This window comes from Trachurus trachurus (genome assembly GCF_905171665.1).
Source record: "Trachurus trachurus genome assembly, chromosome: 19".
In the NCBI taxonomy this organism is placed as follows: Eukaryota; Metazoa; Chordata; class Actinopteri; order Carangiformes; family Carangidae; genus Trachurus; species Trachurus trachurus.
In genome coordinates this window covers 19535146-19562860 of record NC_139913.1, presented here as the reverse complement: position 1 = coordinate 19562860, position 27715 = coordinate 19535146, and the positions used below count along the sequence as shown (strand labels likewise).

General features: G+C 43.9%; 2 protein-coding genes across 4 annotated transcripts in view; one reads left to right on the top strand and one right to left on the bottom strand.

The window, feature by feature from the left end:
* The window catches only part of grid2ipb (glutamate receptor, ionotropic, delta 2 (Grid2) interacting protein, b), a gene marked incomplete at its 5' end in the record, with an annotated part of 34260 nt that extends 29259 nt beyond the window's left edge, over positions 1-5001 (top strand). Inside the window, 8 exons of the mRNA XM_083993689.1 lie at positions 169-246; positions 1742-1938; positions 2037-2192; positions 2284-2370; positions 2474-2603; positions 2903-3021; positions 4082-4246; positions 4547-5001. Coding sequence (XP_083849815.1) covers positions 169-246; positions 1742-1938; positions 2037-2192; positions 2284-2370; positions 2474-2603; positions 2903-3021; positions 4082-4246; positions 4547-4618 — 1004 coding nt within the window. The 3' untranslated portion in view covers positions 4619-5001. The remainder of the gene's footprint in view (positions 1-168; positions 247-1741; positions 1939-2036; positions 2193-2283; positions 2371-2473; positions 2604-2902; positions 3022-4081; positions 4247-4546) is intronic.
* A 2921-nt stretch (positions 5002-7922) lies between these two features.
* arhgap17a (Rho GTPase activating protein 17a) overlaps positions 7923-27715 on the bottom strand; it is a 34951-nt gene continuing 15158 nt past the window's right edge. The window contains exons 3-21 of one of the 3 annotated variants that reach the window (XM_083994704.1): positions 26070-26174; positions 25780-25812; positions 25241-25317; positions 24365-24476; positions 23548-23624; positions 23268-23385; positions 22490-22558; positions 22237-22318; positions 20586-20713; positions 17941-18052; positions 17742-17823; positions 17514-17594; positions 17307-17420; positions 17013-17104; positions 15743-15890; positions 15151-15453; positions 14248-14396; positions 12790-13341; positions 7923-10631 (exon numbers count right to left, since the gene is read on the bottom strand). In XM_083994704.1, the coding sequence (XP_083850830.1) occupies positions 10483-10631; positions 12790-13341; positions 14248-14396; positions 15151-15453; positions 15743-15890; positions 17013-17104; positions 17307-17420; positions 17514-17594; positions 17742-17823; positions 17941-18052; positions 20586-20713; positions 22237-22318; positions 22490-22558; positions 23268-23385; positions 23548-23624; positions 24365-24476; positions 25241-25317; positions 25780-25812; positions 26070-26174 (2583 nt within the window). In that variant the 3' untranslated portion in view covers positions 7923-10482. The remainder of the gene's footprint in view (positions 10632-12789; positions 13342-14247; positions 14397-15150; positions 15454-15742; positions 15891-17012; positions 17105-17306; positions 17421-17513; positions 17595-17741; positions 17824-17940; positions 18053-20585; positions 20714-22236; positions 22319-22489; positions 22559-23267; positions 23386-23547; positions 23625-24364; positions 24477-25240; positions 25318-25779; positions 25813-26069; positions 26175-27715) is intronic. The other 2 variants (XM_083994706.1, XM_083994705.1) reach the window with 2 other exon arrangements.

The following is a 27715-nucleotide window of genomic DNA, read 5'->3' as shown; positions in this document are numbered from 1 at the left end:
TTCTGGCCTCCAGCAATTCAAATGGCAGAGCTGTGTTATTAACCCATCAACCCCCCCTCACCAAGCCACTGTGTGTGTGTGTGTGTGTCTGTATGTGTGTGTGTTGACCCCCGGTGCCTGGAGAACACATCCTTACACTGTTGTTAAAATTATCAGTCTCTCCTCCAGAGCCAGCCTTCGTTTCCGAGAACTTTAAAAAGAAAGACGTGGTGGAGATTCTGTCTCATAAGAAAGCCTACAACGCTTGTGAGTACCACACACACACTCACACACACATCACAGAGAGCCACACACAGCTGAGAGGTTGAGACAAGATATTTTTATCACATTACACAACATTATTATTTTATTCTGTTTTTATCATTTTGGGTCAATTTCAGTTGTAATTCGCAAAACATTCTTAACCCAAACTCCGACTTTACAAATAAAGTGCAAACACTGAGCAGCAATTTTACTAATAGAAATGGGGTAAAACAAAAACTGAGCTGCAGTTCTCTGTGAATTTAAGGACACTTTGTCATACAGCACATTGGTGCACGATGTACAGCTTTGGCAAAAAATAAAAAATAAAAGTTGTAGTTTCTGTACTGACTGATACAAAGAAGAAAAAGGCAAAGTACAAAACAAAATGATCAACTCCCACACACTGTCTGTACTTGAATAATAAAAAAAAAACCTTTGTTTTGGTCAAGCAGCCTCAAAATACCTCATGAAATGCACTGAGCTGACTCATAATTATTGAAAAACTCAGAACAGAGAACAGATTCCACCTGAGAGTCCTCTGCTCACAGTCTTGTTCCTAATGAAGAGACATCTGTTTGTGTTGTTGGCTCACTCACCGCGACAAGATGAAGAGGTGGAAAATGTTTGATCTGTAAATCTGAAGAACCAAAGAGAGAAACAAGAGTGTGGGAAGAGAAGCCGTGGTGAGAGAAAGGTGTGCCGTGTTTGTGCAGGTTTTCAGGAACAGATTCTTACGCCCATCCAAGAGAGAAAGCTGCGTTAGATCTGATGTGGATGAAACTCCATCATCTGATGTGAGCAGGTTTAAACTGAACAGCAACGTGTTGGCGTCAATAAGTTCAGACAGTGATGTTCCATTAGCGACAGTTGACAATCAATAACCATTTTATTTTGAAACGTGATCAGAATTGAGTAATGAACACAATGTTGTGATGCTCTGATAAAAAGCATTTTATTGCAGTGTTTTTTTTATGATTTTAAAACTGGATATAGTGAAAATTTTGTTAAAGTGAAAAGTTTCCTGTCATTTATATAAGTTCTAAATCTTCATTTCAGGATTTAGTCCTAAGTGATACAGTTAGTTTAAATAGCATGTTGCATATAACAAAAACTTGCAGAAAAGCAAAAAACATGTTGTTTGCAAAGGTTTTTATTACAGTGAAGAATAATTTTGACAGCTGGGACTTGTACTTCACTGTGATATGTAGACTGTAGTTTATGATACTGTGGATGACGGGTTCAGTTTCCTGTGTAAGTGAGACTTGTTCCACTTTCTTGTTGAAGTTTTTCCACTTTCTCTCTCGGCAAGTTTTTGGATGTAATTTGGAGTTTTATAATCTGACGCTGCTTTGAACACAGGAGGGAATCTGAATAATTCACAGTGGGAGATGACACATCTTCATAAGGGGATGAAAGGTTTTATGTGTAAATGAGTGATCCATTCCCTCCTTCCTCCCCCTCCCCCTCCTCCTCCTCCTCCTCCTCCTCCTCTCTGCAGCCATCCTCATCGCCCATCTGAAGCTCTCGCCCGCCGAGCTGCGTCAGGTCTTGATGAACATGACCACCAACAGGCTGGAGCCGGCCCACATCAAGCAGCTGATGCTCTACGCTCCAGACGAGGAGGAGGTCAAACAGTACGAGCGGTTCGACCAGGACCCGGCCAAGCTGAGCGAGCCCGACCAGTTCATTTTCCAGGTACAACCGCAAAAATATAAATCAAATAAATCCAACCTGACCCGAGTTTTACAAGCAAAGCAACCATGTAGGTAAACGAGTGGTTTTATGTGTTACAGATGCTGATGGTGCCTGAGTACAAGACTCGTCTGAGGAGTCTCCACTTCAAGACGACGCTGCAGGAGAGGACGGAGGAGATGAAGGTTGCGTACGATTACATCTACAAGGCCTCAGTGGAGCTGAAGAGTAGCAAGAAACTGGCCAAAATCCTGGAGGTAAACATCCAGAGCAGAGAACAGGGATGTAAAACTGTCAGTTTCTATGGTGACAGGTGTTATTAAGTTCTTTTTTTTTTTCTGCCCACAGTTTGTTCTTGCGATGGGGAATTACCTGAACAACGGGCAGCCTAAGAGCAACAGGACGACCAGTTTTAAGATCAACTTCCTAACCGAGGTACAGCGTGGTCACCTGCGCTTTAACCACACTCTGTGTATCTGGATTTTATTTTTTTACCCTCCGGGCGTCATGTCTCATTCTTTCCCTTTATGTCTTGCAGCTGAGCACGACCAAAACAGTGGATGGAAAATCCACCTTTCTGCACATTCTGGCCAAGTCCCTGTGCCAACACTTCCCTGAGCTGCTCAACTTTTCCAGAGACCTTACAACGGTGCCTCTGGCAGCCAAGGGTACGGGGATGTTACAGCAGCGTGGCTCTTCAGCTCGGCTTTCCTTCCTGAGAATCACTGAGTAGCTGAATGTAGCCGTTCCATCCTGTAAAAAAAAATGCTAATTCCCACACAGCAGCCGGATGTCAGCGCAGAGCCGCCAGACTTTACTAAAAACATCCAAATTCATGCAGATTTATGCCGTGTTGGTTCACATTTCAGCTTGATGTTAAAGCCGGTTAATAGTTTGCATATTTAAATTTTGAAAGTGTTTCTAATGTTGTACTGAAATTCATCATTTGTGGGTCTGATTGGTCCAGTGAACCAGAGGGCCATCACCACAGAGCTGGGTGACCTTCACACCACCATCCAGGACATCAGGACGGCCTGTCTGAAGATCCCACCCACCTCCGAGGACCACTTCGCTTCTGTCATGAGCGTACGTTCATAATTAATACACAACAGGAAGTGTATCATAGGTTTTTCATTTGACACCAATTATTTTAAATGCAGCTACTGATTGATGAGATTTTAAATGATTAAAGGAACAGGTCAGCATATTGCAAAGTACATTGAACTGACCATCACCGAGCTGCAGCTGGAGAGAGGAGAGGCATACATTTTCTCAGCAAGTAGCGAATAAGTATATTGTTCACCATTTTCATACCAGATAATAAAATTAAACAAGTTGGTTTTAAGGGAATAGTTCAACATTTTGGCAAATTGGCCCATTGCCATAATCCCTATAGTTTTAGGAGTAGGTTCGTTACCTTTAATTGTCGGTGCAAGCTATTTTTAGAACGGCGGAGCAGAGTCGCGAGCTGCTCAGAGCTACGCTACGGAGGCTTATGGGATTTCTTGGTTTCCCTCATCAAACTCATCAAATACACAATCCAACAACTCCAAAACACTCTCGTGGACAAGTCGCCGTTCTAAAAATAGCTTGCACCGTCAAATAAAGGTAACAAACCTACTCCTAAAACTATAGGGATTATGCCAATTGCCAATTTGCCAAAATGTTGAACTATCCCTTTAACAAATGTTACCAACCTACTGACATGACGTTGTATAAGTGAGATGAGACATACTGTGTGTCTGAGCTGATTCCTGATTTGTTCAGTAGTGTGTGAGTGAAGGAGGAAGTGATACAAGACTTCTTCAACAGCTAATACAGCACTACCATAAATCTGATCTACAGATTTTGGAAAGTAAACTAGTCCCCAGTACAGATAAAGGTCCAGAACGCTGGATACTACATTTCCCAGAATTCCCAGAATTTCCCAACTTGATAGTAATTTGTTGTTAGATTGTCCATCCATGGTGAAAACTCGACTCCTCAGGTTTGAAACACAAACAACCGATGACATCATGGTGACATCATCAGGGTTATTTTCTCAGACTGTAGAAAACCTCTGCAGAGCCACAGACCACTTTGTTATAATTGTTTCTATTGGCTGATTTGTGTGTTCCCCTCACCGCTTGGCCTTGTGCGCCCACAGAGCTTCCTGGAGAACAGCCACCCTGCCATCCAATCACTGGAGTCTCTGCAGACCCGCGCGATGGAGGAGTTCTCCAAGGTGGCCCTCTACTTCGGAGAGGACGGCAAGTCCACCAGCACGGAGGCCTTCTTCGCCATCTTTGGAGAGTTCATTACCAAGTTTGAGGTGAGAGACTGTGCTGTTGTTTTTATGGTAGTCGACAGAACCGGCTAGAACGAGCTTGACGTGTTCCTGAGAGTGAGCAGCTCAGCTCTGTTCTGATGTATGCAGCAGGTGTGTATCAGACTGAAACCCCCAAAACATGGAGGTATTCATTAGTGTTAACACAGACTGACAGCCTGCAGCTAGAAAGTGATTATACAGCAAAGAGCCGCTGTCTGCGGAATAACCGAATGTGCTCTAAATCTGAAAATAATATGGCAAAATACGTATAAATCAAATGAGATTATGGGTTTTGTTTTGCAGAGGGCTCTGAGTGAGACCCAGACTCCAGAAAACCCCAGAAGCCCCAGACTGTCTTCCCCTCTGGCCTGGTAGAAGCATCGAATGCGGGCAGACGTCAGGCCAAACCAACACGGCCAGTTTGGCTCCATTTTCTCTCTGCTCTCCACAACCAAAGTGCCAAGATCACACACACAGAGACACTGAAACCCAACAGGAACAGAGACCACATCATCTATAGCAAACGGAAAGAGACAGAAGGAGAGGAAATCTACTGTTACAGTGTGTAGATAATCAGAGTGCAGCAGCGCTGTTATTCCAGGTGCTGGGTGGAGCAGAAACATTCAGGTGTCCACAGGTCGACTAGAATTCACCACACACTGAAGACTCACACTGGGTTTACATTACTTACATCTCCCTTTAATACACTCTTATACACTTTAATACATGTTACATAGTAAAAGATTCATCTGAGAAACCGTCCTCACACGTGTGGTTGCTTCACTTCATCTCGATGCTGCATTAAAATGAGATGTAAGCAATGAAAACAACTGGTCTGGATATTTACAGATTACTTGCTATGTTTATTATATAACTATACAAAGTTTATATTTTCTATCAGGTCATATTTGAAAATTGTTAAAAAAAAAAAAAAAAAGAAGCGTAGATGTAGACTGAGACAGTTATCTGGGATCAAGAGGATTCCCATGTGGTGTGTATAGTGTGTACAGACAGTGTTTGATCAGACAGTTCATACTCACTGCCTCCCACACAGCAGGGTTTCATCTAAAGGTCTAAAAATAGAGGATATTTGGAGTTTTTAAAACAACGTGAATCCACATCACTGGTTACAGATGTGGTCGTTTTCATCTAATTTACTGTGATTTTAAGGAGCATTGTTGGCGAGAAATTAGATTTTCTTCCCCCTCATGCAGTGAGTTGAAGTGGAAGTCGTCCACCGGAGCTCTGTGTGACTGTTGTCCTGCATATTACATTTCTAATCAGCTGATAAGGATCAGATGACCACTTCCAGTGGAAGCGAAACAAGACCATACAATTGAACCACTGCTGAATTGTTGAAACTAAAATGTTAAAACTGAACTCAATATTATAAGTTAAAAGTTTTAATTCCTTTCTTTGATTTTTCCAGTTAGTAATGTCAAGTTGTATAATTCAGAAAACTTAATTTGCTCAAATTCAATGGGTTATGTGTGGATCTTAAAATTATATTCAAGCAAAAAAATGTGTTAAATTGGATTAAGTTCAGATACCAAATCTTAATTTAAATACTGTAACACTAGAAATTAGCAAATGATCAGGAATTGAATTGATTAGACCCCAGTTCCATCAGTTTACAGCTGGTCAGTCAACATTTAGAGTGAACCTTAAAAAGTGAAATAGTAAAAATCTTAAATGTTTAAGAGGTGAATTCAAAATTCATAATTTAATTTGTTTCAGTGGTTGGTAACTCAATCATATTTAAGTATTCAGAAGTGATAACGTTTCACGTTTACATTTTGCTGCTTCTATTGTCATTATTTTGGCCTTACTTTAGCTTCCATAACATTGTTCACAACGTGCTTTTAGATGGAAGAAAAGGATTACATTAGCCACGTAGCTTCTAGTAAATGAGGCACTGGTCATATTCACATGATCAAGGTGATTCTGCACGAGTGGCTAGAACTGTTTATGGACCACATCCTGTCACATCCACATCCACGTCCTTTACTCTCAACCATTCAGCCTGTGTCTTATTCTGACTGTTCTTCCTAAATCAGATCCAGATTCATTCAGTAAATGCCCTCATTTCTTTACCCATACTGCACCTTTAAGTGAGGGAACACTGACTAGATCAGCACATGGTGACATTTGGCTCATACATCATCTGTTTGATGAAGCGTGTGGGTGGAATAATTAATCTTTATCAACAGTTAGCGTCGTGTCTGTCAGTCCGGTACATAAAAGCCCGGCTGAGGGGACGGCTAATGGCTCTGCACTTTGTCAAGTGTTTGTTTGAGTGTTGTGAACGCAGCCCCGCTTGATGACGTGGGCGACTGCTGAATGAATGAACATCAAAACATGTGGGGAAGAAGAGGAGAAAGAAAAAAAAAAAAAAACACCTAACTGTAAATGGTTACTTCCTGCTTCTCTGGTCGTTATGGTGATCTCATGACTCATCTACAGTACAATGTACCTGTAGCTGTGTTGTTATTCATGACTCATGTTGATAACTATTGTTGAGATTGTAAATTTACCGTTTTTGCTATGCACTGCTCGTCATTCTGATTTTAAATTGTATGCTTTTGTCCAAAGTCCTAGTTTATTTCCTCCCTCCATCCCTCCAGACCTCCGCCCCCCCCACCAGTCTCATTTCATTCCTCCTCCGTGCACAGCAGCTTTAGCCAGGCAGACGAGGTGAGCGCCATCTCGTAGAAGTGCAATCCTAGCTGGTACGAGTGTATAAACTGTGTTTCTTGTCCCAATCAATTGCATGTTGGTGAAGTTAACGTATTAAGATGTGCAGCTGGTAGCATTTCCCCTCCCTGGATATTTTTAGGTTTAACATGAAACCCCATCTCTGTTAGGTTTATTCATTGGTTAATGGCCTACAGGTTCCCTTTTCTAACAGTTTTGTATGTTTTCATGGGTAATTGCTCATGTTTTGTGCTCGTTTTACCTTCTGTTTGGTTCAGTGCTGTCAAATAAAGAACATGTTTTTGATCTATAAAAAAACATCATGCTCGAAAGTACAAACTGTCTGATTTATCTGTGACTCCTGATGAAAACATCTATCTACAGTCTCAGGCATTGACTATCAACTTATGTATTTTCCCCTTTACAGTGATGACATGAATCACTTCCCAGTGCTCATATGAATGTTTTATACAGTGTAAAGCAGATTATTGAAGGTCATGATTTAACAGAAAAATTTAAGAGGTGCAAAAGGAACATTACAAAAAAAAAGTTGTTCCTCGAAAACACAGAAGAAAGCATCAGTTTATTCTGACATATCAGTGGTGTAATGGTTTTTTGAGTGGATCCTCATTCTGTTTGTGTCCTTCAAACATTTTTTCATTTACAGTGAAACACCATGGGTAGTTTTTTTATACTGCATTTTATTTTTAGAAATTAAAGTGTGAAATCGTAGTTTACAGTCAGAACAGAAGCTTCAGCCTCCAGGAACCAGGTATTCTCAGATATTTTTCTACATCTGAGTAATAATTGATAATTTACAGCAACTGATTAATTCCCTGGTTTTTATCTTTATAATCAATGTGGGTTATTTTTTCATATCAGATGAATAACAAATAATAATATTCAATTCTACTTTTTAGAGTTTCTGAGCATTTAACTCTCATATTGTCCACGCACACAGACAGAAACCATGCACAGACTGAAATAGTTTCTTCATATACTTTATTTTCTTTGGAAAGGGGGTATAACCAAGCATTCATATTACATGTTTTTATTCCACATTTGAGCTCACCAGACAGCATACATACAAAACTATGGAGCTTAAAAACGCAGCATTATCCTTTTTGTGGTTTAATGGCATTTGTTTTGTCTCGACGAGCGTGGACATCCCAAGATCGGGAGATGCACGGGGATAAGGCAGCGAGGTACAGGAGCAGAGAGAGAGAGAGAGAGGAGGGGATGATGATAATAATAACAACAACAACAGTAATAATGCTTGATTGTCTCTGAAAAACACAGCAAGTTTTCAGGGCAACTGCAACATCTGAAACTCTCTCCATTGGTACCATATCAAGTCGGCTCTGGAGGAACCACACTCTGTGTTGTGTTCGAGGCCAAAAAGCAAAGCGTACATAGAAAATACAACAAAGCCATCTCTCTTTTTTTTAATATATATATATATATTTTTTGACCCGGCAAAATCTAACACCACATCACTACTGAGGAGTCACAGCGGCGTGTGCTCTCAGCTCAGTGGGAAAGACTTGAAAAAAAAAAAAAAAAAAATCCTCTACACTAGGAAACCACTCATCAGCCTGCGCTCAAGTGCAACATCAGCTGTTTTATGTGTCTTTCTGTTCAAAGATCCAGAGGCTGGGAAAACAAAAAAGAAAACTCTCCCTTCACTACATTCACTCTCACACAGCCTGTCACGTCTTAAGAACAACCAAGATGGAGGAAAAACAGAAAAGGCAAAGAATCACTGACGGCGCTCAGGCTGGAGGTGGTGGTAGGGGGTGGGGGGGGGTCGTTCACCCTGCTACTTCAGCTTCAAATAAACCCCAAAGAAATCAACGCATTTAAATACACAACTCATGTGGAATAATACACAACCGCTGACCGCTTCTATCGCAGAGGGTCAGATCACCGTCCTTACATCCCTGAAACGTAACTGTTGCCAAGACAGCTTCTTGGAAATACTGTAAGTACTAGGAGCCGAGTATAATAATATCCTCCGTGTACGTTGTTGTAATAGTAAATATATAATAATGCTTATTGTATGGTCCTGGGAAGGAACCGATAAGGCATGATTTACATTTAAAGACTGCATTAATTATGTCAAGCCACAGGGAATGTGTGTTTTTTTTTTTTACTTGGTAAATAAATACAAGAGTGAGGGTGGGAGAAGAGAGAGAGAGAGAGAGAGGGGTTTCCATACAAAAAGAAAAAGAAAAGAAAGAGGGGCAACGGGGGATAATCAAGTGTTTGAGGCGACTGGAAACCTGCAGTCACCAGCTACACCTTAAGCAACAGTTTTGGTTTCTATGTACTTTACTGGCTGACCCCCTCCCCCCTTTCCTCCCCCTCCCCTCCCCTCCCCTCTCCCTCCCTGTGCTGCAGAAATACCTTCCTCTTCTTCTAAGGCCATTTATTCAACAGTAAAAAATACAAAAAAAAAAACACCTCACACCAAATTCCACACAGGTCCCATCAGTCCTATATTTTTTTAAGTTTGTTTGTTTCTTTTGGCTTTACCCCCCCCCCCCCTCCCCATGACCCCCTCACTGTGGTCAGTACCCACGCTACATCCGTGTTAGCACAGTGGACCGACGGAGCTACTGGTCCTCGTGCTCTGCTGTTTGCCGCTGATTGTCTGGAGCTTGTTCTGCAGGGAGCGCGGTGTAAAGATAGACATGATGGTGACGTACATATAATGTGTGTGTGTGTGTGTGTGTTGCACTTTACAGTCTTTGAGTCACAAGTCTCCTCGCAACCACATCTGGCACCATCATGGAGGTCAGGTGGCCTCTGCAGGTGAGTAACGGCTAATGACGGCTTTTAAGGCTGCAGAAGAGACGGTGGGGGTGTGAGGAGATCGCTTCACGTTGGCTGCGAGTCGATTTACCCTAAGAGGCTTCAAAGATTCAATTATTTTCATCATCAATTATTTTCTTAGAGCCAATATAGTGAGAAAAAAAAGAGTCCAATTATATTTACAGATGTAAGTTGCTCGTTTTGTCAGATTTTCCTCTTATTGTCACAAAACAGGCAAATATTCACATTTTAGAAGCAGGAACCAGTGAATTCTGGGCGTTTTTCTGAAAGCTGACTCATCGATTATGAAAATTGTTGCTGAGTCACTGACTCTCAGGATCCAACACTGACATTATTACATAAGTCACATCCATGTATGAGATGGAAATAATCGCAGCTAAGCAGTTATATCAAAACTGATGTTCACATCAAGATGATACTTTAGTTTATGATGACATTGCCCGAGTGTATTTAAAATCTGCCGCAACAGTGGTACAAAGCCGGTCCACCCAGAGCTGTGTGACCTCCATCATGGCTGCCAGAAGCTGCATTATGTCACATTAAAGTCCTTCATTTACGCTGGACTGGGAGAAGATAACAGCAGAGTTTGATCTCTCGGAGGAGGCTGCAGGTCCGGGCTGGGACTAAAACAGAAGGAGACTAAAATGAGGTGTGTGTATGAGAGGAGGTGCGTGGGCGTAAATGGACCGGAGCGTGTCCTCGTCTCCTCCTTATAGGACAGTGCTCTCCGTGTCCAGGTCACAGTCTTTGGGAAGAGGCGGGGAGAAGGAGGAGGAGGTGGGGGCCGTCGCTGGCTGCTGGTCTACAGCGAGCTCAGGGACCAAAGCTCGACTCAGCCCTTTGAAAGACATCGCCGGGTCTGGAGGGAGGGGAGAGACACAAGACGGAGGACAAACAGAGTCACGGTGAGGAGAGAGAGGAAACTTCAAACTGAGATAAATGAAGACAAATCCACCAGAACAGAGCCTCAGTCACTGTTTGTGTTTCCGTGCATGCAGACACTCGCACACAACACAACCAACAAGACTCTTCATGCCCACATTCATAATCGCAAACATGTGCGGCTTCATCCTGCAGCATGAAAACATTTGAAGCCGGTGTAAGTTTGCCATCCAAATGAGACTGTGTCATATTTTCCATAGCGTTAAAGACTGCAGCAGAGCAGAGGCTCCGAGTCACAGCAGGGGGCGACGTTTGCTCAGAGACTGCGAGGGAGCGAGGGAGCGAGGGAGCAAGCGAGCGGGGCGGCAGAGCAAACAGGCAGCGAGAGCAGATGGAAAAAGTGAAGTGTGGGTAATCTGAAGCAGGAGCAGTGAAGCGGTTTGGAATTAATCTGCTGTGGGGAGAATAACGCTGGGAATCCACAGTTGACATCTGAGTGACATACAGTAAGAGCTCAAACTGAAGGTTGAAACATCCTCAGCTACATCAGTGACAAGACACAAACAGTCCAGTTATAAACATGCATGTCATGGTTGCACATGCTACATAAAGGGACACTGCTTTCAAACCACTATAATAATACCGAACATAAAAAACAACACACAATACTTCACATTAAAAGGGATAGTTCACCCAAAATTCAAATTTCACTCATTATCTACTCACCCTCATGTCGACTAAGAGCTGTGAGAATTTTCAGAGTCCTCCGTGCCTTCTCTGAGTTACGGGGGGGTCCGCGCAGCAGTATTTGTCCATATAATGGTTGTGAATGGATACCACTTTTCTTCGTCCAAAAAGACACACCAAAAAACATCCAAATACCTCCATACTGCTAGTCTGTAATGCCCCTCTTGTATTGAAGCCCCGACATGAGAAATTGTTCTGAAAAAAATTAAATAAGTCTATATTTTAAGCTTGTTTGTAGCGGAAACTCCCAGTGTAGTGCAAATCTCACGTGATTTGCACCGACCGGCGGAACAATTTTTCATGTCGGGGCTTCAATACAAGAGGGACATTACAGACGAGCACTGGATGGAGGTATTTGGATGTTTTTTGGTGTGTCTTTTTGGACGAAGAAAAGTGGTATCCATTCACAACCATTATATGGACAAATACTGCTGTGCAGACCCCCCGTAACTCAGAGAAGGAACGGAGGACTTTCTCACAGTTCTTAGTCGACATGAGGGTGAGTACTGTAGATAATGAGTGAAATTTGAATTTTAAATAATTTAAATAAAACTCATTCTGCCCACCGACAGTTGAGGGTTTGGTAAATGACAGTTTGTACAAACACATCAGTTTCAAACCCTTATATACTTATATATCACATTTCAGAGACTGGAGATGAAGATGAGTGACTCATGATGGATGAAACGCTCTGATGCCAGACTGTCATATTTTACACATGGTGCCCTGGTGTTTACTCCTCATGGACTCGTGTAATAATAGCTACTGGAAATACCTCGGCCTCGGGAGGAAACAACACCTCGACAGTGACGGTTCAGGAAGGCGAGCGACAAAAGGACGACGCAAGACGGCGAGAAAGAAAAGATCAGGCTAATTTCAGTTTGTAGATTCTTATTTGATGTGATGGTTTCCTTGCTCACCAGCAATTAGCCTGTAATTACTTTAATAAGGCCTTAGGAAATAGGAAATCTATTTGTATGATTTTTCTCCCTTGCTCCAGCTGGCAGCTCTGCACTGTGTTTCCTGTGTACAGTGTTTTTCATAATGACTTGAACCATCAGGTCACCTTCCCTCTTCCTTCTGTCTAATGTGTTTATATTGAGTGTTAAACATCAGACACAGGCCCCTCTTAAAAGGCCGTCCAGTGTAACAGTCGAGCATCAGGGCTGAAGTAAATGAGCTGTGATGGAGGCAGCAGGCAGAGGACGGTGTTCATGGTGCTGCTAGTGAAAAGGTCAATTAACGACAAACCTCTCACAGTGTCTCTTTAACCTGTGGAGGTATTAACAACGCGAGACTGTTAGAGAGAGTGCACAGTGTTAATCAGTGACATTCACATAGAGGCTAAAAGGTAAAGTACTGTCCGTGCAGTGAGAGGCAACACTCACCCATCATCTTGTAAGCAGTGGCACAGATCCCGTTAGTATCATTGGTCAGTGTGTTGGGTTGGGGTGGCGGCGGGATGCTGGGTCTGTTCCGCGGCTTGGGGACGGGTCGCGGCCGCGGGAGCGAGCCCGACTGGTAGGGGGACGGGGACGGAGGAGCGGCTACGTCCTGGGTGGCGGTGGAGGGCGGAGGGGTGTCCGGAGGGGTCGGGGTGCCCGGGGGCGAGGGGTCGGCGCCGTGCTGCTGCTGCTGCTGATGCTGATGATGCTCAGACGCGTGCTGCGGCGGGGGGCTGGCCTGCGTCGGGGGCTCGGGGGGCGGATGGCTGGGCGCGTGGATCGGCGGCTGGTTGCTGGAGTGGCGTCGGGGCGTGGCGCACGGCTGGGTGGCGGGAGAGGTGGGCGAGGTGGGGGAGTGGCTGGACAGCGGTCTGGGGGTGGGGCTGAGGGACTGGGAGGAGCCTGAGGAGAAGCTGTTGTTCACTGAGTTGCAGGGCTGGCAGGGAGGGGGGTTGGTCGGTTTGGGGGGAGCAGGAGCCTGCTTCTTTGTACCTGCTTGATAATCAGTCGTGGAAAAGATATATTCAAAAATATATTTCCTGGACGGCATACGTACTGACACTGACACCAGAGATAAAACTTAAAGGGATAGTTCAACATTTTGGTAAATTCCCCTATTGCCATAATCCCTATAGTCATAGGAGTTGGTTCATTACCTTTAATTATTGGTGCATGTTATTTTGAGATCCGCGGGGCAGAGACGTGAGCTGCTCAGCGAACACAATGAAGGTGAATGGTACAGGTCCCCTGTCCCTCAAAACTCATCAAATACTATACAATCCAACAGCTCCAAAACACTCCTGTGGAGAAGTTGGGACCTGCATATACAGTACACCACGCTATAAAATAATAATGTACAGTATCATTACGTTACGAGTTTTTTTTTAGGCAAATGCATAGCCGGAACTACATTCCAGATATGGCTGCTGGGCGGAGTGATTTCAAAAGCACAAGTAGTTCCGAGTTTTTGCTTTGTGTGTCGTAATGTTACATAATTAATTAATTTAATAGTGTGGTGAATGTGCAGGTCACAACTTCTCCACAAGAGCGTTTTGGAGTTGTTGGATTGTGTATTTGATGAGTTTTGAGGGACAGGGGACTTGTACCGTTCACCTCCATTGTGTTCGCTGAGCAGCTCACGTCTCTGCCCCGCAGATCTCAAAACAACAATGCATCGATAATTAAAGGTAATGAACCTACCACTATGACTATGATTATAGTAATAGGTGAATTTGCCAAAATGTTGAACTATCCCTTTAAAAAAGATAGAAAAATTATAAAACTAAAAAGGTAGAATTAAGAAATAGGCTAATAACAAAAGCCAAGAGAACTATCTGCCATATATCTGCTAACTATATGATAGAAATATGTCTATTTGGACCAGATAAGTGCAACTCTTACCTCTGCGCAACATATGAGGACTAGGCCCCATGGATCCAGCCCCGGGGGTCCCAGTACCCAGCTGTCCTGCAGCCTGGCCGCCTCCTCCAGAGCCATTCCTCTGGAGCAGGGGCGTCTGGGCGGGCGTGGAGTCCCGTAGCTTTGGGTTGCTTTAGAGAAGACGGGAGAAGAAAGGCCTTTAAAATCCTATAAAATGTGAAAGTCTGGGCACTGCTGAGTGGTTTTTAATGAAGAATAGGCTGTTAAAGCAAATGCGGCATTGTTTCAAAGCGAGCTCGTCTGCAGAGTTGAGTTTGATAAATGTAATCTGGGCTTCTCATCTAAATTTACCTTCCCAACAGAGTCTGTGGGACAAAAGAATGCCGAGCTGAATAGTGTTATCTGTGTGGAAATGAATGTTGTCCTTTCACCAGCTAAATCAAAGACACCCTTCAGCCGTTGCATAACAAGCACCAATGTCCAGGCTTCTCAAAGCAGTTTGAGCCAGTTAGTGTGAAGTTCCTGCTGATTCCAGTGATTTGGGGAGGAAAAGCAGAGGGATGGGAAGTCGAGAGGCCCTGAGAGTGACTGTTAGCGGAATGACAGCAGCCATTGTTGTGCTGTTTCAGTGGGCTGACCTCAGACAAGTCTGGGCTGCATAGCTGGAACTGGTGGTGGTGAAAGAAAACTTGCGGTTTTTTGCTGGAGAAACAAGCCGAACCAAACTGACCGAGGGACGAGGAGGTGTCCACAAGCTAGCAGTGAAACATGCATTACTAATCCATTACGCTGTAAAAGGGCCAGTCAGGCTGACCTCATCAGTTCTCAGAGAGGTGCATTAAAGTATAAAAGCATGTCTGTCTCTGTCTGTCTGTCTGCATGCTGTGTCATTCTCCAGCAGTGATGCAGGAGAGCAGCTCTTACCTGAGCTCTTCTGTGTGCTGGGCTAGAAGCTGCTGAGCGGCTGCGAGGGCAGCCAGACCCTGCGCCAAGCTATGCTGGGCTGTGTCAGGCCCCGAACCCCCCGGAGGAGCTTGTGGCTGGGGCTGGGGCTGGGGCTGGGGCTGGGGCTCGGCCGAGGGCTGGGGGAGCTGCCCGGCCCCGTGCCCCTGCCCTGGAGCCTCCACAGGGGGTAAAGGAGGCTGGAAGGCAGGTGAAGTGTGCTGCTTTCTACCTAAGGTGTTACTGCCTCTACGAAGGGTGTGGTCCGAGTGCTTGTTAGGGGTGCTACACAGGGAGAGCAAGGAGACAGTGAGGGAGAGAGAGAGAGAAACAGAAAACAGAGCAGGATAGAAAATCACCACAACCCCAGAGCTCTGAGAGAAGTCAGTAAAAAATAGATTAAATATCGATTATAAGGATCAGATTTAGCCCAAATTATACCAGAAGCAAAAAAAAAGACAGACCAGGAAGAAGCAACTGGATTATAGGTCAAATTATTTCCAAAGTATTAACTGGAGTAGGTAACGACAGCTGTGGGACGGGGAGGTACAAAGCAAACTCCGGAGGTGATTACTTGTCTTTGCGCATTGTGTCGTTCTCTGGTCCCACCATACTGCCAGGCCTCTTCCTCTCAATGGTGCCGCAGTCGTAGTCCAGGTGGTTGTTGTGGTTGGACGCAGGTATGGGCATCGCAAACATGCCCGACACGTTGAACTCCACCTCTGCGGGAACAGACAAGGCCGGATTATCCCACACGGACTCATACAAGAGGTTGGGTCTACTCATCTTGTTGAATTAAATTAAAATGAAAGAAACTTAAAGGGACTACGACCACTAAATAATAATATCAAAATAACTATAACGACAAAACGATATATTTATCGAAAATGGACCCATTAACAATTGGGTAACGTAGATTCATCCACATTAATATGAGACTCTTTTATAACCAAAAGCAAACTCCTCGGGGTCTCTTTAATATTTAAAGGGGAACTATGCAAGGTCACTTTTTTAGTGTTTTGCTAACCCTCCTCCCTCCCCTACCTGGCAATGTGCATTTGTTTTCAATGAAGCCGACTAGAAGGCAATCCCTGGAGTGGTGGATAACGTTAAATATCATATACGTGTTACGATGTGTATATTTGTGTAGTCTTATCTGTCATAAAGAGATTACAGGTTACGGGGTGTGCATGCGGTGCTGCTGACACGAGAGCCAGGACATCGGGTGGCTGGTTTTCGGCCAAGAGACGCCAGATGAAAGACAGAGAGCCTCTATTCTCCCCGAAACAAGTAATTTAACCATCACAATTACTCCAAAGCTGTTTAATAGATTAATTGTTTAAATTTAATAAAGGCAAAAATCCAGCATAGTTCCTCTTTAACCTGTGTTTTAATCACTACACTATAGGTCTTTGTCTTCATTCAAAGATGCTATAGATGTCAGTGGTTGACAACCCCCAAACACAAGGTGTGGGTGAGTTATGATAAAAAAAAAAAACAAGGTCATTTTAGCTTCCGACACACAGATTTAAATCAAACCCACAATGAAAAAAATGTTTTGGACCGAAGAAGTGGAAGTATGTGACATCTGTTTAGTAAGTTTTCACTGCAACCTTCAAGTTGACCTCCAGAGAACAAACCACAGACTGGGCCAGGACAGACACACAAGTGATCTTTTTCTTTTTTTCATTATGGTGCCTGGAAGTTTTATTGTTGCTGACTTTCTGTCTTACTAGAAAGTTAAGATGAATTGCCTTCAAAGTGTTTCTCACTAATGCAACAGTAGGCTGCGTAGCTGGGAAGAAAGACTGTGTTGCGATACAATACAATAGGTGGAGCCTCACCCTCAGGAAAGAACCAGTCTGCGTGCTGGATGATGGGCTCCACGATGGCCACCACGTGCACAGAGGTAGCTGCTGCCATCTCAGCCAGAGACCTGATTGGACGCATACACAAGAGCAAACATGAGATGCTTCCACTATAATTAGAGTGGCATGGTGAAATACGCTAAAATAACAGACTACACAATCCAAGACAAGAAACATGTCTGTCAAAGAAGGTTTCATTTTTACAAACACCAACTGTAGCTATTTCTCCCTCACCAATATAACCCCCCCCCTCTCTGTGCCCCCTCTCACCCCTCAGTCTTGGCCCAGAGCAGATTGGGTCCCAAGACAATAGCGATGTTGCTGGGAGTCATTTTGTTCACCTCGCTGTCCTGAGCCAGTTTGGCTAAAAACTTCACCAGATACCTGCATGAAAAAAAAAAAACAGTGTAACCACAGTCACATATAACAGAACAATAATAGCATTAGTGTCACCGGTTTCTTCCAAAAACTACTAACCTCAGGTTGGTTTTGTTGTTCTTTGGTAGCTGATCACACACAACCCAGAGTGCCTGGAGCCTCTTGTCTGGGTCTGACACACTGGAGTGATAGGAAGCAAATATAACTTTAAAAAAAAGCGGGTATGTACTTTGACCAGGCTACAAAAACATCCTTCCCTCATTGACTGCAGTGCAGTGACAGATCTGTTTAATACTGGCACACTTGTGTGTTTTGAGCCTTACATACCTGGATGCCTGGATCCATTCATCATAAAGCTGGTAGGACATTAGAGGTTCAGGCAGCTCCCTCAGGTAGGACTTCAGTGCTCCTGAAAACACACAATTGAAAGTTTTCATGCCTAGGCCACTTATCTGGGCATCAAACATCACTAGAGGTCGTCACAGAGAGAATATTGGAAATAAATAGAGATTGGTTCGGGACGTACCAGCAACAGCGTGGGGGTCGGAGTAGAACTCCTCCAGTTGTGAAGTGGAACAGTCCAGTGCCGCCTTCAGTTTCTTTAGCTTGGACGCCCCTGCTGCGATCCTGAAGAGACCCTGACGCACAAACACGCACACACACACAAAGACAAATAAACCACAGTAACACTGCCAGCAAACAAAAGATACATGCAGGCATTCAGTGTGCGCACAACACCCTGTGCTTTCACTCGCACACGCGCGCACACAGACACACACGCTGTCTGAACAGTCAATTACAGATAGACTGTGTATAAACCCACTACATAAACTACCCCTGCCAGCTGCACATAATGAAACCTTAAGGCAGGCAAACAAACACACCCTCACAGCTCAGCCAGCTCTTTACTTTGACACATAAACAAAAGCCGTCTTCACACCATAATGACACAGACTGGACTCGCCACGGAATGAATAGGGCCACAAATAAAGCCCCTCGCAGTTAGCACTTGCACTCTCTCTCTCTTTTTTTTTTTTTGCACAAACACGTACGTGCACAAAGAGATGTGATTTATGGACGGGGGACAAGTAGATTCTATTGTATTCTATATTTGTTTCGGGGGAAAGGACATAGAAAACATTTCATAAATCACCACAGTAGCGTAACGGCCGACAGTGTCTCTGCAGCAGCTTTGGAGAAACACAGGAGCTTCCCCTGTTTACAGTTTATCTGTCCGGCCATCTCCCATCCCATCTCCTTCAGCCTTAAGATGTTCATGTGAACAAACAACTTGAAGGTTGGAGGTGGAGCTGCTTATCACAGCCACGGCTTCACGAGCTGTTAACGGCTGAAACAAGGAGAACGGAGGAGCAACGAACCAGATGAGCAAACAGAATCATATTGGATGTTATAAAGTATTGCAGATCGTATCAGCGGGGATACATGGTTGATGCATTATCACTGTCTGTGCATTGTCACAGCAGGATTGTGAATGCAAGTCATTTCTTCATAACTCTGTTTTGGTCTCCACCACCTCCTACAGGAAATATCTAGTTCTTAAGCCTGATAAGTGTAATTGTGTTCATCAGGTAGCTGCTAACTTCTTTTGTTTGCTGAGACTTCATTTCAGCGATAAATTCAAACAAAAACCTCTCTAATGTGTTTGTGTGTTCTTTCACCTTGACTGCAGTTATTCCAATCAATCAGTGTTAAAGGGATAGTTCAATATTTTGGCAAATTGGCCCATTGCCCTAATCCCTGTAGTTTTAGCAGTAGGTTCGTTACCTTTAATTGTTAGTGCAAGCTATTCTTAGAATGGCGGAGCAGAGCCGTGAGCTGCTCAGAGCTGCGCTACGGAGGCTAATGCCCCAATGGGATCATCAGTGGTTTTGCATGAATTTATATATTTTCTTTATTGTCTGTGTTTTTTTTCACTGGTTTGAAATGGACAAGATTTAGTTGGAAAACTGTGAACAACATCTACTCAGCTACATCCTGTCATAATGAAGCAGAATGAGTATTTGAGAATGAGATATTACTTTATTAATAAAGTAATTCTTATTCTCATCCTCCATGAGAAATTAATTTGTCTTTCAGGTTATCTCAATAATTACTAACTAAACATGTCATCACTGCTTATTTAGTTCTGAATATTTCGGATTGTAGAAAATCACTTCACTTGTGAAGCCAGGTTTCCATGGGCTTTAGAATAAAATATAATAGTAGTGCAACTTTATTAAAGCAGAAGTAAGCGATATTTTTGTGTTAATATAAGTCTTAAATAGTTCTATCTTCCGACAGCAATCACTTACATAGAGTGTTTGGACCGAAACACGGGTCTCTCAGTCCCTCTGCTCTGCTCTGAGCCGAGGAGAAAACTTTTCTCGTATCCTACAGATTTTATCCAATGAGGAGAGAGAACGGCATGAAGGGCTGTGTGTCTTTTTTTACAGTCTATGGTGCAGCCAAGGGATGCGCCTGAATGTGGTGACGTAGGGACGAGGACCAATAGATCCATGACGAGGGCGGGGGCTGCTAACTCCATCGGCTGACAAGACGTTATGGTGCGTTCAAGGCAACTCGTAACTCGTGTTTTTCCGACCTGTGAAGTCGTACCAGTCCGATCTGGTACGAGTTCATGGGTTGGAAAGTTAGGAGTGGCCGCTATAGTGCACTTTCACAGGTAAAACAGGCCGGAAAAACACGAGTGGGTTGCCTGGAACGCTACAAAGTCGTTAGTCGTGACTTGAAGCTGTAATTTACGGGTTCAAAAGCCTGCCTGGAACGCAGCATTAGCCAAAACGACCGGATTGCTTACTTCTGCTTTAAAGGCAGCAAAATTTGTCAAATCTCTTGGATTAAGTGAATCCACATGAGACCACTGGAGAAATAACAATACAGCAAAAAGAAAAAAAACTTTTAAATTATATTTGTCAGTTGAGTTCCCCTTTAGGCGGCGAATCCAAAAATATTGTGAGCACCTCCTCTGGGTCATGCTGCTTCTAAATACCCATCAAAACAGGCACTTCTTTCACTTCTTGTTACAGTCTGTCGTTGCACAGAAGAATCCACCCACAGCTCACGGCCTACACTTTTTAATCGATCTGGAAAATAATCTACGCGAGGACTAGGTTTCTCCTCCTCCCTGCCGCTCCGACTCAACCTCCTCACCTCTTCCTTCATGCCAGTCTCCAGGAGCATCATCACACAGGCCTCTAATGGCAGCGCGATCTCCCTTCCGCTCCTTTTCAGGTGTTCATCCAGGCCTGTGCCAAACGCAGGCTTCTCTGTCCACGAGTCTAATCACAAAGGGAAGATTGATAGTGAGGAGAGAGAAAACGGTTGACAAGACACAGACAGACACATTCACATTGTTTATTAATCCGAGAAAAGAAAAAACGGTGGAAATGAAGCTGCCGTACAGTAGAAATACCGTAACCCGTCTGTCATTCTGGAATGCAATAAAAAAAAATCATTGCAGCACCGATACAGGACTCGGTTGCGAACCAGCCTGTTGCCGGTCTGGACGGCAGATTTCTGGGTCAACAACGCTCCCTCGGGCTGCTTCCTAAACCAGTCCGCTCCTCCTCGCTCCCCCCACAGGGTGCTGTCAAATAATAACCCCACGCTGTTCGCCCTGTCTCTCTGTGTTAACGTGTGAGCTAATGTGCGAGTGAATGGACAGGACAGAGGAGTGAAGTGGTGGGGCGAGTGGGGATGGGGGGGGTGGAGGAGGCTTCAAAACCCAGGTGGGTGTGATGTGAGACGAGGTGGGGTGTTTGTATGCATGTGTGCGTGGAGTTCATGAGTCACCACCACATGCTGGGAGACCAGGCTTGTCCGGTTTAGACCACATGCAGGAAAAAACACAAGCTCCTTGAACAGGACAGCTTTAATAGGAGACATTATGTTGGTGAAAATTTGAAAAAAATTGATGATTTCTGAGGAGGAAAGCAGCGAAAACAAAAAGACTATTATTGAATATCTGGGCCAGTTGTGGTATTCAGCAGTGACCACCGCTGAGGTAAGTGTAGTTCAAAAAAAGACCCAGAATAGTTACTAATGGCAGACCACCATACTCATATTTTTTGGACCTGCCCCGCCTTGCAACCTTTCTGGACCCAAGTACAAGCTACAACAAAGAGGATTCTGGGATTTGATATTGACTTCACTTGTGTCTCATTTGATTTGGGGAATATATCAAAGGATCTGCATAACAGGGACAGGTATTTATTAAAGATCCTCATTTATTGCAGCAAGTAAAAAAGCAATAACCAGATGCTGGCTTCTTAGAGAACCTCCCACCCTGATCCTATGGAAAAATATTATAAATGATACAGTATGGAACGTATAACTTGTACTTTGAGATTACAGAAGGAAAATGGGGAAAGATTACTAAATGGGCTAAATGGGTTACATACCTAGCCGACGCAGAGTGTGACGGCTGAAATTGTTGTAGATTGTGAACAAAAGTTTATCACCCTGTGGCGAGCACTTATGTGTATTATTCAATGTGACAGAATGTTTGTATATGACCTCATGTTTGTGTTATGAAAAGAAACAAGAAAAAAAAGTATTAAAAAAAAGAAAAAGACCCAGAATGACGTCACCCAAAAGGTGTAGACAGTAGGTGGTGGATTTCTAGGAACACACACCTTCTCAAAAGTTAGACGCCAAAGAAAAACACATGCATCCTTCATAGGCTATATATTTTGCGCCGCACAGGGCCGCCTTGTGTGTAAAACAACTTTGCACTGTTTCGTGTTAACTGGGCGTGTGCGAAGAAAAAAAAAAAAAAAAGGTGTGTTTGTGTGTATTATACCTTGCTGAGCCTGGATGGTTGGCAGGACGCTCTCCAGAAGAGTGAGAGACTTTCTGTGGTAATCAGCTTGGGCGTCTAAGAGCTGCAGAAACAGACCGGAGGGAATGGATGGCCAGCAGAATGAGACGAGCAGTGAAAAGCACATGACAGAAAAGTAAATAAAAATCTCTGGCCAGAAACTCTGCAGCTGTGAACGTTCCCACAGAAACTCAGGCAACAACACACTTTTTTTTTTTCGACTTGCTGCGCTTACCGTGACAAAGAAGCGGGCATAGTCGCCTTCTTTTGAGAAAAAACTGTACATGTCTGCAGCGAGTTGATCCTGTGGAGAAAAAAGACAGAGAGTTAGGAGAAAAAAAAGCACTTTTCTAAACAAGATCACATCGGCAATCGATTATAAAAGAGCGACAATAGAAGGAAAAGTGTAGTTTTATTGCACAATCATGAGCCATGATTCATTTATCAAAGAACTCCCATTTCCACTTCAGTGTCATCAGTCAGAAGAATGGATACTTCAGGTGGCACGAGGACAGGCGTCAGTGGTCAGCTCAGCACCACGTGACTCGTAAATCCTCCTGCTCCTGGCAGAGCTCAGAGGGACTGGGGAGGGAGGGGCTGGTGGAGGGGAAACACAAGGCTCTGCGCTTCCTGGACAGAAAACCTGACACACAACACGCAGCTTCTACACAACGAAACTTACCAGTGACTCAACTTAATAGAAGCACACGCACTGAGCTGACAGGGCATTTTGGGCCGTTGGTGTGCGTCAGCAAACTGGGTCAGAGGGCCCGAGGGTCTTGGACTGTCCACTCGCTGTGGTGGTGGGGGTGGTGGATTTTATGGCGAAGACTATTTCCAGTTGTTTTGTGTTTTGTTTTGTGTTTTGTTTTGGTTTTTGTTTCAGTCCACCCAGTCAGACCATAAATGACCTTTAGCCTGTCCATTCATTTAGGATCAAAGACTCTAGACTACAATGAAGCAATAGCTTTCCATATAAAAGATGTGTGAGTCATCTGGATGCATTAAGTCACCTTGCAAAGCTCCACTTTGTTCATGGCCTCATCCACCTCCTCCTTGAGTAGGTCAGCCTTGGCCGTCAGTGCTTGTGTATTTGTTCCTGAGATTATTGACTTGGTTGCCTGCAACCATCTGAGGAAAAGGAGAATTGGAAAACAGGATGAGACTATTTCTGTGACACAGTGCCGCGACGTGATGTTCGGGGAGGTCGAATGTGGAACTCGGTTTCGTTTTTTTTTTTTTCTCTCTTGTGCCCGCAGGACGCATCAATATGGATAAAGCGGTGAGGCAGACCTTGCTCTGGCAGAATCGTAGTCCAGCACTAGTTTGGCCAGCTGTTTCCTCTGCTTCAGGATGTTGGGGATGTCCACCTACAAAAACGAGACCCAAAAAACACAAAGTTGAGAAAGCCTAAGAAGTTATTAGATGACAAAGACCTGAGATATTGCTTTTGCTCTTCCTGTTCCTGAATAATGATACAGAGGATCCTACTGTTGATTTAACCTTTTAATGGGGAAATAATAGAAAAACCTGTAATGGCTTTCAAGTTTTCAATACTGTTACTTCACTTGGATTAGCAGGCAACATCTGTGCCGTTTAATTAATATTTCAATGGCATAAAAGTACCGAGACACACCAGAAGAGAAGAGATAACTAAAGACAGAACAAAAGTTTCTGGAAACACAGATACAGATGTCTGATCGCCAACAGTTTCTCATGTCAGGGGTAACTTGGTGTAACAAAGTAGACAGATGGCAAACCACAGTCAAAGTCCATTATGTTTAGCTAATGTAGCGAGAGCTGGAATCAGCTTTGTTTTGACTTTTTCTTCTCCTACCTCACAGGATCGCGTTACCAAAACTGACCAGCAGCATAGTATGCGAGTCCATGTGACCTGTGCTGGAAAGCTCCATTTCATTTGCAGCTGAGCAGTGCACAGCAAATAGACGCTCAACTAATCTTTTCCACTATGATTTAGACCAAACAAAGCAAAGAAAAAGGGTTGTGACTGCTATTTTAAACAAGCAGAGATGTGAAAATGTTTTTTTTTTTTATATTTAAACTTTGTGTTCAACTGTTGCTGTGTCCGGCCGGCCCGAGGTTTTCTGACCTCTGCGAGCTGGCTGAGGGGATCCAGAACGTCCTTCTCTATCTGCAGCTCGTGTTGCATCAGTTCGGATGCCAGACGGTTCTCGGCCTCGCCGCACACTTCCATCATCTTCCTGTTAATGCGCACGCCAGCACAGAGAGAGAGAGAGAAAGAGAGAGAGAGGGGCGTTAAAATCGCAACGTATTCATGCATCATTATCTGTGCTGGGTGAGGATGTGAGGCCTTCTGAAAACAGTGTCATGACACGTCAAATTATTCACATTACAACACAGACGGATTACAATCTGTGCCACTAGCACACTACGTAATCCTCTGTCCCAGTCAATAACTGAAAGCAAAAACAGGTCAACATAATGTTACAGCACACGCACACACACACACACACACACACAGGCTCAGTGACAGTGATCCTGCATTGTTCTGGACAACAGTTTCTCAAATGATGAATTCCCCCCAGCCTAAAAATACACCGAGAACCACACAACAGTGTAGCTGACAGATGATATATCATAATTACTGGCGGACTGACTGATGTACTTTCTCTTCCTCATTATTTCCAGACAGACACATGGCTGCCGCAGAGACTTGGAGACATTCACTTTCTAGATCCTCAACTACAAACTGTCTGGTCCTTTTTTTTTTCTACATGTCTCTTGGTCGTGATGAACGATCTGATCCTCACGTAAGGGAACTGCTGAAAATCCCGTCAACACACAAAACCAAACAGTGCAGATTGGGTTGCCCTGAATGCGTGGCCTCGTATTTCACGCTCTCTGAGGGGTGCATCTGCTCCATATAGCAACAGTTGCCGGGGAGAAAGAAAGAAAGAAGCGGCAATGTGGTGATGTGTCAATCTATCCATCGCCTACTACTCACCCTATCAAGGAGTCTTCTCCCAGTTGGTTTCCGCCTTCCACCATCGCTTGGGACAGTGATGTCAGGGGAAGCTTTTTCTGTGGATACAGATACAGACAGTGAGACTGAGGCATTCAGTGCTACATATAGATGCATAGGTACCTATATCTTTACAGTAGTTCAATGGAAGACGTTGAAAACAATGGAAAGTCCATTACAGACTTTCCACTGAGCAGTTCAACGGTAAATTCACAGTCAGGAAGAGGAAGAGAGATTTCCAAGCAGGCGGAAAATACAAAGTTAAGTGGGATTTAAGATGCAAACTAGGGAAGTAAGACATCTATCAAGTGACAATACTGCAGCTTTTTTTTTTTTACAGCTCTACAATTTATGTTTGGGCAAAAAACATTTATGAGTCTTCAACATCCTGTTTTTACCAAAGAATCCCAAAGGCAACAGTGTCATGCAGAGTGAATAAAGATGACAGATGTCTGAATGGGAAATGGAGCAAGTGGTGCTGAGGACCAGAGAGTGGAATAAGTAATCAGTGGTTTTTTTACCTGCCCATTTCCTGTATAGAGGCGTGGTACGGACTGTGGTGCATTTTTTTTTTGGGGGGGGGGGGTGGTGGGGGGTAGAAAACACAAAAGAGAAATCATGGATTGTCGTTGGCCTACTGTGGATAACTTGAAACTAAAACAAAACAGTGAGAACTTAACATTTGTGTGGGAAGTGATCTTTAAAAAAAGATCATCTGGTACACTTCCTGTACGGTTGATTTAGTTAAGTGTGTCGAAAGTAAACTGGAGCTATAACAAAAGGTCTCATTGGAACATGCTCTGTGTCTTACATGTCTCTTCTCTGCGTCTGCGCCGATGTGTCCCTGCAGACACGACACCATCCTCTTGTGTGTGTTGTGGGACACCACGCGCACCAGCTCCATGCGCCGCTCGATCTGTGCAGGGGATAAAAAACGTGCAGGAAGAACTGTTCAGCAAAAACATCCTTCATGTACAGTGCCTCACATCAAGTTATTCAAGAGCAGAATAAAAAATTAAAAAAAACAGCACAATACAAGTTTAATTTTGATAAAAACTCAGGACTGGACAACATCCTGTCTGTCTCCTTGTGTCAGCTGACATTGGCTGACATAAGGCGGGGGCACGGTTCACCCTGGATAGGTCGGCAGTCTATCACAGGGCCGACATGAAGAGACAAACAACACTCACATGTTCACTTTCTCACCTACGGGCAATTTCAGAGCCAGCTGTTAAAGGGATAGTTCAACATTTTGGCAAATTTGCCCGTTGCCATAATCCATACAGTCATAGGGGTAGGTTCATTACCTTCAATTGTCGGTGTTTGTTGTTTTGAGATCTGCTGGGCAGAGACATGAGCTGCTCAGTGAACACAATGGAGGTGAATGGTACAAGTCCCCTGTCCCTCATCAAACTATCTGCCCCCGACAGAAACGTGCATCAGCGGTTTTGCATGAATTAACTTTGAAAACAACTTTGTCTTGTAACGTTCTGTTATTAACTCATAGCGTGGTGAATGTGCAGGTCACAACTTGTCCATAAGAGCGTTTTGGAGTTGTTGGATTGTGTATTTGATGAGTTTGATTCAGCAAAACCAAGAAATCCCATGAGCATCCGTAGCGTAGCTCTGAGCAGCTCGCGGCTCTGCTCCACCGTTCAATCAAATACAATCAAATACACGATCCAACAACTCCAAAACACTCTCATGGAGAAGTTATAACCTGCATATTCACCACGCTATGAAATAATAATGTAACATTATGAGACTGAGTTGTTTTTGAGGCAAATGCATAGCAGACACGGCTGCTGGTGCAGGTAATTCCAAGTATTTTCTTTGTGTGTAGTAATGTTACATAATTATACATGATTATTTCATAGCGTGGTGAATGTGCAGGTCACAACTTCTCCACAAGAGCGTTTTGGAGTTGTTGGATTGTGTATTTGATGAGTTTTGAGGGACAGGGAACCTGTACCGTTCACCTCCATCATGTTTGCCGAGCAGCTCACGCCTCTGCCCTGCTGATCTCAAAACAACATGCACCCAAAAATTAGACATAATGAACCAACTCCTATGACTATAGGGATTATGGCAATGGGCGAATTTGCCAAAATGTTGAACTATCCCTTTAATCTAACATGCATGTCTCTGGTCGGTGGCAGGAAGCTGAAAGGTCCCAGACCTGGGAATCAAACCCAGAGCCAGAACCTTCTTGCTGTGAGGCAGCAGTGCTAACCACTGTACCTCTGATTGTTCCAGTACCAAAAATAAACACAGGTTGTTTGCTGTCTTTATTACCCAACATAATCATGCAAAACAACCTCTCTGGAGCCAGTGTTTGTTTGTCCTTTCAGGGCTACTATAGAAACATGACAGAGCAGCTTGATGAGCTCTGTGGAAGATGACCCGCTCCCTATATAGAGATGAATCCTCGGTCTCAAGTGATTATACACTGGGGGG